The sequence below is a fragment of the Quercus lobata genome, chromosome 8 (assembly GCF_001633185.2).
Source record: "Quercus lobata isolate SW786 chromosome 8, ValleyOak3.0 Primary Assembly, whole genome shotgun sequence".
Taxonomy (NCBI): domain Eukaryota; kingdom Viridiplantae; phylum Streptophyta; class Magnoliopsida; order Fagales; family Fagaceae; genus Quercus; species Quercus lobata.
This window is the reverse complement of record NC_044911.1, coordinates 22,372,001-22,381,881: the sequence shown is the minus strand read 5'-3', so window position 1 is coordinate 22,381,881 and position 9,881 is coordinate 22,372,001. Positions and strand designations below refer to the sequence as shown.

At 35.1% G+C, this 9,881-nt stretch overlaps 1 protein-coding gene across 1 annotated transcript; it reads right to left on the bottom strand.

Annotated features, from left to right (window-relative positions):
• Positions 1-4,068: 4,068 nt before the first annotated feature.
• LOC115955648 (phytosulfokine receptor 2) lies at positions 4,069-8,763 on the bottom strand. The gene has a single exon (XM_031073863.1). It carries the CDS (start codon positions 7,491-7,493, stop codon positions 4,332-4,334), a length of 3,162 nt encoding a protein of 1,053 aa, XP_030929723.1. The 5' UTR covers positions 7,494-8,763; the 3' UTR covers positions 4,069-4,331.
• Positions 8,764-9,881: the final 1,118 nt, after the last annotated feature.

The window sequence follows — 9,881 nt, the reverse complement described above, 5'->3', positions numbered from 1 at the left end:
CTTTTGACCCTTGGTTTGTGTTTTTTTTTTTTTTTTTCCTTTTTCATTAAGACCCATTTCATATCAAAATTTTCATTTTGGCCCTTCATGTTTAATTCTGTTTTCATATTGGCCATGTCGTCCACTTATGTTAATAATTTGACCGTTAAGTACCCTTCATGTTTAACTATCTCATAAATACTAGCTTTAAAATGTTGTGGGATATATAAATTTCATTGTTATAGGCAAAAAAAAAACATATTATGAACAGCTAGATTACTAACAGAATGGATGGCATGGCCATTATGAAAACAAAATCAATCTTGAAGGTTCAAAATGAAAATTTTGATATATTAAGGGAAAAATGAAAACAACCTCAAACTTTATGATCCGATTGTGTACATTATTAGTCAAAAGATATTGTAGGGATTAAGGAAGAAGAGAAAGATCACCACCAAGCTTATTGGAAAAAAAATTCCTCTAACTTTATTCATCAAATTCAATATGCAAATAATTTTTCTTGTAAGCCTATAAATAGGGTACCAAATCACATCAACTAAGAAAAAAAACATCAAATCATAATAAATATAATACTAGAGTACACTTTTGGCCCTTAAAGTTTGAATTTGTTTTCATTTTAGTCCTTCATGTTTCATAATTTTCATTTTGACCCTCCATGTTTGATTTTGATTTCATGTTAGTCATGTCATCCATTTTTATTAGTAATATGGTAATACTTGGCATTACATGGATGATGTGTCTTAATGGAAATCACTTATCTAGGCAGTTAACAATTAGATTATTTATAGAAATTGACTTATATAGGTGGCATACTCTAATAGAAAACACTTATCTGGCATTTAACAATCAAGTTACTAATAGAAGAGGACTTATATGAGTGATGTGTTTTAATGGATGACATTTACTTGACACTTCACAATTAGATTACTAACAAAAATATATGTCATGGCAAATATGAAAAGCATAGTCAGACATGAAAGGTTAAAATGAAATTTGAAATATAAAAAACCCAAAAAGAAAACAACCTCAAACTTCAAGAGTCAAAAGCATACTTTAGTGTAAAATTAACAATCAACTCCTTAAAAACCCTCAAAATAAAATAAAAACTCAAATCAATTCAAATACCATAATTTTGATATATGGAAATAATCAACATTAATTTGTGTCCAAAACAACTCTTTTAAAACAATTCGGTGTCCAAAACAACTTAGGTCATGGCCTAGGGCCCTTTACTAGAGACAGGCCCCAATTTGGGTGCCATAAGTGATATTTAAAAAAAAAAAATTGAAAAATTGTCAGTTGCACCTTCTCTCTTAAAAAAATTCAAAAAATTTAATGATATTAGAAAAATTACAATTTTTTTTTTTATATAAGTCTCACAAATTGATTACCTCAAAAAAAAAAAAAAAAAGTCTTACAAATTGATATGTCACAAATTGGATTCAGATCCTCTAGATTTCCTAGGATACTCTACCAATAGATTTCTTTAAATTTTAACAACTCTTTTATGATTTAAGAGTTTAGATTCTGTCATGTCAATATTCCACTAACAATACTCTTAAAATAATAAAATAACGTTGCAAACAAAACAATTAAAATTATTGTTAGTGGAATGATAACATGGCAAAATCTAGACCATTAAATCATTAAAGAATGGTTAAGATTTAAGGAAATCTATTTGGTAGAGTACACTAAGAAATCTAGAGGATCTCAATCCATCACAAATCACAAGAAGTAATTCAAAATACTCATTTATTATCTTTTTAAAGTGTCACTAATTACATTCATTGTTACATCAATTTGTTAGCTTTTGGTACTAAAATTTGTAATAGCTTTAGTATTATCTAGGAAAGATATATATGTGTATATATATATATATATATATATAAATACCCACACATTAAAAATGAAAAAGTTACTACAAATTTTACTATAAAAAAAAAAATTACTAACGAATGTGATAAGAATATAATTTGTTTTACTTAATATAATAAGTAAATAAATTTTTCTGGTTGATGACATGTCAATTTATAAGATTGATGTAGCAAAATTTGTAATACATATATACACACACATTAAAAATGCAAAAGTTACTACAAATTTTACTATAAAAAAAAAAAAACTTACACAAATGAATGTGATAAGAATATAATTTGTTTTACTTAAACAATATAATAAATAAACAAATTTTTTCTGATTGATGGCATGTTAATTTGTAATATATCTAGCATCATTTAAGTGAATTAATCAATAAAAATAATGGATTTTAAATAATAATAAAAAATTATAATATAAAACACTAACTAAATTAAGGGTTAATAAACTAAATACTAAAGAGATATTTAAATATAAAAAGGCAATTTTTTTTTTTAATTTGTTTTAGGTAAAAGGGCAAAGTTTTTTTTATTTTATTTGTTTTTTGGGTAAAAAGGCAAAGTTAAAACTATCGTTTTAGGCAGCAATTATTAGAAATCTTGATTGTGACTTGGACTAGTCCATTTAATGGATAGAGCAGTAATTGTGCGATTCTGAGATGGTGATGGTATGTTGCATTGTCGCTGGGCTGATGGGACACGATGATAAAGTAGGTAAGGTTTTGGTAGATTGGGTTTTCAGTTTTGTCATTAATCGTTGACAAGAGGTCCTTTTGAAAAATGGGTGTTTTGGTTTCCAATGAGATTTGAATTTAGTTCAATTAGTTCAATTTAGAAATTTGATATAGGTACGTGGGGTAAGGTTTCTGTTGTGTTAGGTGGATTTCATGCCAATGGCAATGAGAATGGGGCATGCTTGGTTGAGGATGGGCAGTTATGGTAGCTTTTTCAACTTTACTTTCCATCAACTTTTGCCCCGAAATCAAATTTGATGCATGACAAGGTTTGCAAAAGGGATATCATGATTTAGGAAGGAAATCATAACACCACCTAAAGTAGTCTGAAATATAGGTTGAACCAAGAGTCTACCCTAGATCCCCACCAAATTTACGGAAAATTTTCCAATGTAATTCTGTTCATTAAACTCAACATAACCATCATGTTTCCTTTCCAAATTATATCAAACAAGGAAAAACGAATCATAACTAAGGGTGTGTTTGTTTTGGGTGAAAATAGTTTCAGGAAATCATTTTCCGTAAAATAGGCTGTTTGGTTGATTTGGAAAATTGAATTTTCCAGAAATCATTTTCAGTTGACCGTAAAATAGTAGCATTGACCACGGAAATTCATTTCCGTTCCTATTTTCACTTCAAATGATTTCCGGAACTGGGGATGCGCAAAGAGAGCTTGCGCAAAGGGAGAACGAGAGAGAGAAAGAACGTGAGATTGCGCAAAGAGAGCTCGCGTGAAGCACCATTCGTGCCAATCGCGATCGACGCTTCACGAGATCGCGCCATCGATCGCGATCCGAGATCGTGATCTCGCGAAGCACCATTCGCTCCAATCGCGATCGACGCTTCGCGAGATCGCTCCATCGATCGCGAGATCGCACTGTGTTCTTCTGGGTTTTGTCCGGGTTTTTCTAGGTTTTGCCTCTTCCTTCTTCTTTTCCAACTTCTTTTCCAAACACCAGAAAATATTTTTCGAAAAATATTTTGAAATGCAACCAAACACATGAAAACATTTTCCTTTCCGAAAAATAGCATTTCCAAAAAATGGAATATTTTTCGAAAATGCTTTTACACGAACCAAACACAGCCTAAAATAACAATCAATATCCTTCAAATTTTCAATATAAAATAAATTCAAATCCCATAGTCAATCAATTAACATCTATGAAACACAGATACTTCATTTAAGATATCATACCAATATCATATTTGTGTCTTATAACTCATATTTGTATCATTTCGATATCGTACTAGTTATTTTTTGTTATAATTTTTCAAAAATTACTTGTGCCGCCGAGTATGTACCCGTACCCATGTCCATGCTTCTTAGATCATCATTAATATGATGTTTGTTCTAGAAGAGAAAAATTATGATTTTTTTTTTTTTTTGAGAATCGAATTAATCTTGATTTGCTGTGTAGCATAATCGATATTTTCATTTTTGCAACGCATTGGAAAACATCTGGAATTAATCAGAGAAGAATTGATACATTACATGAATACTTATTTTCCAGCAAAAGAAATGGCCAAATAGCCTATGTATACAAAGTTCATCTGTCAGTATACAGTACATACGGCTGTATTTGATAAGAAACCAGTCACTTGTTGAAACTCACCCCAATTCCAAACCTTCAAAAACTCAAGATAACCTTTCTTTACAGGTATACCCTCCATTTTTCCTGGCAACCGCAACAGAAAATTAGATCCATAAGAGAAGCAATTAAGTTCATTGTTGTGCTTCTTTATATCCAACACCGTTGAGCCACAAAACAACTTGCTCAATAGAGGGCCTTTGTCGTGGATCTCGATCTAAACATTTACAGGCAATACCAAGCACTTCTAAGAGCTGCTTCTCATGATCCTTATCCCATATTGCTGAATCTATAATTTCTTCCTCCCTCTTCTCAGATTTCATCTGAAACACCCAAGAAACCAAATCCCTGCAGTTTTTGCCTTTGCAAACTTCCACGGGCCTTTTACCAGTAAGAAGCTCAAGAAGAACAACCCCGAAACTATAGACATCACCCCTGATAGTTGCCGTTAAAGTCTGACTATATTCAGGAGGAATATAGCCCAAGGTACCAACCAAATCTGTTGTGACATGAGTATCGTACGGTTGCAATAGCCTGGAGAGACCAAAATCAGCCAAATGAGCTTCAAAAATTTCATCCAAAAGAATGTTGCTGGATTTTATGTCTCGGTGGACTATGTTTGGCTCACAACCCTTGTGCAAGTAAGCCAACCCACGAGCTGCGCCTTGTGCTATCTTGAGTCTTGCGTCCCATTTTAAGAGTGAAACCCCATCAACATTCTCATGAAGCCAATAATCCAAGCTTCCATTCTCCATGTAGGAGTAAATTAACAACCTGTCATTACCATATCGACAATAACCTTGAAGAGCAACAAGGTTCTTATGCTGAGCTCTTGAGAGGGCTTCCACTTCAGCCTGGAATTCACGTTCCATCTGACCACAATCCCCAGAAAGTCTCTTGATTGCAGCTTTTGTCCCATTAGGAAAGTTGGCTTTGTAAACCAGACCAAATCCACCGCAACCAATTATGTTCGCTTGGTTGAAATTGTTTGTAGATTTTAACAACTCTGTGACTGTGAGATCTTTACAGTCTGAATTCTGAAAGAGCACCAGCTTCGAAGATCCAAGGGCTTCAGATAACCTGTGTGGCCTGCTGAGTTCCTCATCAAAGTTATCAACTGGATCTCCCACATTCTGCCTGGACATTTTAAGCAGTGCAATTGCAAGTAGCACGGCAACTCCAACACCTATGCTGATTGTTATGCCGAAGATGCTGTTTCGACCAAATTTACCATTTGAGCCAGATGAAATAACGGGTCTTAGCCCTGTATGGCCACCGAGATCACATGGCGAATCTACCTGCCCACAGAGTCCCAGGTTGCCCTCAAAGCTCGAGCTTGGAAAGCTTGAGAACTGTCCCCCAGTTGGAATTGCTCCATACAAGTGATTATATGCCACGCTAAACTTTGACAGGAATGTTAGCTTGCTAAATGACAGGGGGATGGATCCAGAAAGATTATTATACGATAAATCCAACAATTCCAAGTTGCTCATCTCTGAAATGGAGCTAGGGATGGCTCCAGTTATGTTGTTCCTGCTCAAATCTAACACATGCAGCTCTTTTAATCGCCCAATTTCGGGCGATATTATTCCACTTATTCTGTTATTGCTCAGGTATATTGCAGGTGGAAAACTTGAGGCCTGGTTGTATTGCAGACCATTAGCACTCTGGTTTCGCTTAACGTATAGTGGAATCCCAGCTGAAGCAGTAAGATTTGATGAACTTCCATTTAAAAAAATGAGGCTCTTTATCTCTGTCAAACTCTTCGGGATTTCACCTGTGAGAGAGTTATTTGAGAAGTCCAAGTAAAACAAACTTTCCATCTGACCAATCCAGTTGGGGATACTGCCATCCAAGTGATTCCAAGACAAATCCAGGACTCGCAACTGCCTACAACTCAATAGCCAACCTGGGATTTGGCCTTTCAAAGCACAACTCCCAATAGCGAAAACCATCAAACTCTTGAACCCACTCATATTTTGAGGAATTTCCTCGCCATGAAAATTCTTTGCAAGAACAAGAGTGGTGAGATTTTGGCATTGCTGAAGCACAGATAGTGCCCCAGTTAGGTTCACAAAGCTGTTGTTTGACAATGAAAGGGACAACAATGATGTAAGCTTTGAAAAATCTTCAGGGATTTGGCCAGTCAATTCATTCTTAGCAAGGCTCAAAATTTTCAATTCACGGCAATTAGATAGAGAATTTGGAAGAAGAGGCCCATAAAACCGATTACTGGCAAGATCAAGTTGGCAGAGGTTGGGCAACCCAGTGAAATTAAGATCAATATGGCCCGTTATCGAATTGTTACGAAGATCAAGCACTCGAAGCTTTGAGCAAATTGCAAGGGTCGATGGCAATATCCCAGAAAATGAATTTGTGTGTGCAACTAATAGTTCTAGTTTTGTGAGGTTCCCAAACACATTAGGCAGTTCACCTGAAAAATGGTTTCCAAAAATGACTAAGGTTTTAAGGCTAGAGAGCTTACTCAATTCCATGCTTAACTGGCCAGAGAAATTGTTTCCAGATACTGAGAGTTGCTCCAAAGCTGACATAGAATACAAAGAATCAGGAAGAGGCCCTGTAAGTGAATTGGAATCCACATGTAATTGTTGGAGAGAGATGCAATTATCCAAGCCTTCAAGACCGCCCATCAAATGGTTCACAGACACATCAAGAATCTGAATCCCACTTGAGGAACTGCAAATGTGAGAATCAAACCCACCAGTGAATGAATTGTTGCTAATGTTGAACACAACAATATTTGGCAATCCCCCGAGCTCGCGCAAACTCTCATTGAATAAGTTGCTAGAGATATTCAGTGTTTGAATGGATTCAAGACCGGAAAGTGCCTTTGAAACTGGTCCTGATAGCATGTTATAGCTCAAATCAAGAACTTCCAGCTGCTTCAAGTTTGAGAGCTCTGCAGGCAATTCACCATTGAGATGATTGCTTGAAAGATCGAGAAATTTCAGATGGTCCAGTCGACCCAAAGAGTGTGAAATTATCCCTTTGAGACCCTTTCTGGAGAGAAGCAACTTGGTCACTCTACTAGTAACTGAGCTACTATTCTTCACATTCTCACAGACAACACCATCCCATCTGCAGCAAATAGATGCACTGGTCCAGGATGTGACAATGGACCCATTTGTGAGGTTTCCTGCAAAGTCCTTGAGCGCCAACAGATCATTTGGATTACAGGATGAGGCTGGGGTTTTCAGACCCAAACATGAACAAAGAAAGCAAGCCAAGAATACCCATTTGAGGAAAGTCATTGCAACAAGCTCCAGCACCACCATTGCTGAAACCAAAGGAGATTTTCCAGCTCAAATCAAGACCAATGCTCCCATAAACTTAACTGAATTTGCTATTGTTGTGCATGCGCTGCTTTTCAGAAGCTAAGAAGAATCCAAATGAAGAAACTTGGATACCCACATGCAAATACCTCCACCAAAAAAGATAAAAGGACCCAACTTGCAGCTTGCAAATTAAGCAAAAGTTACAAGACAATTGAGATCACCAATCCCCACCAGAAATCAAATCCCTAGACCAGTAAATTTAGGAACTCAGAAACCAACTTCAATGTGAAAGTGCAAAACAAACACTGCCCAGAAGAAGAAACGTTCAAGTGAAGCACCTTAAATACCCACATCCCAAAACACCTATGAAACCACAAAAAGACCAACTAACAACAGCTTGCAAGTGAAGCAATTAACAGTGACCATTATAAAAAAGTGAAACAAAAATAAATACCAAGTAGAAGCACTGAGATCCCCAGTCCCCACCAGAAATCAAAACCCTTGACCAAAAATCAAGAACCCAACAACTTATTTTGCTGAACAAGCAACAGAGTAACACTAACACTAGCACCCCATGAAGAGAGAGAATGAAAAAAAACCACTTTGAAGAAACTTAAAACCCACCTCCAAAAACACCAAAGGAGCCGCAAAAGAACAACTTGCAAGTCAAGCTACAATACCAGTTGCAAAACCAAATAAAACACTGATATCAGATCCCAAGATCATAGATTTCAGTCACTCAAGCAGAAGAGACGACAGAAGTTAGGAAAAAGGAAGAAACTTTAACTAAGCTAGTAGACCCATGAAGAACCCAAAGAAAGCCCCACCAGTGAAAACCATAAAAAACTGAACTTCATTAACATTTAACATCACTTGGAAGTGAAGAAACAGTAACCTGTAAACTCAACACTGTAGACACTTTTTCCTCAAATTAGCTGCACCAAATTCAAAACGAGACACGTCTCTCTCTCTCTCTCTCTCTCTCACTAATATCCAAAGTCTAAAAAGATGACAGAATCTAGAGGAAGAAAAAAGAGCTATAGATATTTCAAATCAAGGAATAGTAATACGAAAACTGTACAGTGTCATGTGAGAGTGCAATTTTCTGATATAGAAAAGGAAAGTTCCTTATCTTGGTTGAGAATCTATATTTTTAATGGATAAACAGTTGGGGAGGCAAGTCATTTTTGAAACTGAAGACGCAAGAGCTGACTTTTGGACAAATTTTCTTTTGGGTTTTTAATTTTAAATTTTTCTTTTGGTTTTTGCTTCACAGTTTACAAGTCACACATGGTCTCTCCTCTCAGTCTCTAATATTCAATACCTACATAATTTGCCTGTTTGTTTTCTACAAAATATTAGTAATAATTATTAGTGCGAGGTGGTGGGGTTTTCATTAGGTTGGAGTGTTGGAGTTGGACATGTTTGGTGCGGTCTAACGAGGAAAAAGATATTGCCCCACTCCCACCACCCCCACGTTTACACTTTGCGCGTGCATTCACTGTCCAATCATTTTGTTTTTGTTTGGCAGGCTTGCGACATGGAAAATATGTTGGTGGCCAAGTAATATCCTCCACTCTTGACTATTTTGGCATTTCGATTCTCACATGTGATTTTTATTTATTTATTAAGGATATCGAGTCACCCTTAATTCTACGGAAATCACTTTTTTCTTTGACTCCTTATACACCAATTTTTTTGATAAGTGACAGCTTATATATTTTGTGTGTGTTTGGGTTCGACTTTTATGTGCGTTGCGTTGCGTTTCTTTCTTTCTTTTTTTTTCTTTCTTTTTTTTTTTCACGCGTTTTCATTTGGAGAATTGCGGTTACTGTTCAATGAACGATAACCGTAATGGTTGACTTTTTGCAGTGAACAGTGCATATATGCACTGTTCACGGACCCACAAACTCCACTTTTTATCAACTTTTTCATTAAAAATGGGTCTCACGGTATTATTTACACATTTAAAAATTATTTTGCTACAGTGTTTTAAGTTTTAAGTTTTCAGTTTCAGCAAAATAAGTTCTATCCAAACAGACCCTATATACCATAATTTCTATGGAATTCAATTTTTTCAAGATGCAGTGTATGTCTCTTATTCTAACCTATATCAAATTTTATTGAATATCAATAACTATCATATAAATATCAATAATTACATGTCTACATGGGTCAGATTAAGTCAGTTAGTTGTGTATACATGGTTTATATATTGTAAAAAAATGATTTTTCATAATTTTTTCAATAAACTATTATAATTCATATAATATGGTTAAATTATATTCTAAATTTTCAAATTCATCAAAACTATTTTTTAAAATACCAAAATCAATTAAATTAAAATCATTATTATGGGTCGTGTTAGCATAAAAACTTGTGCAAAAG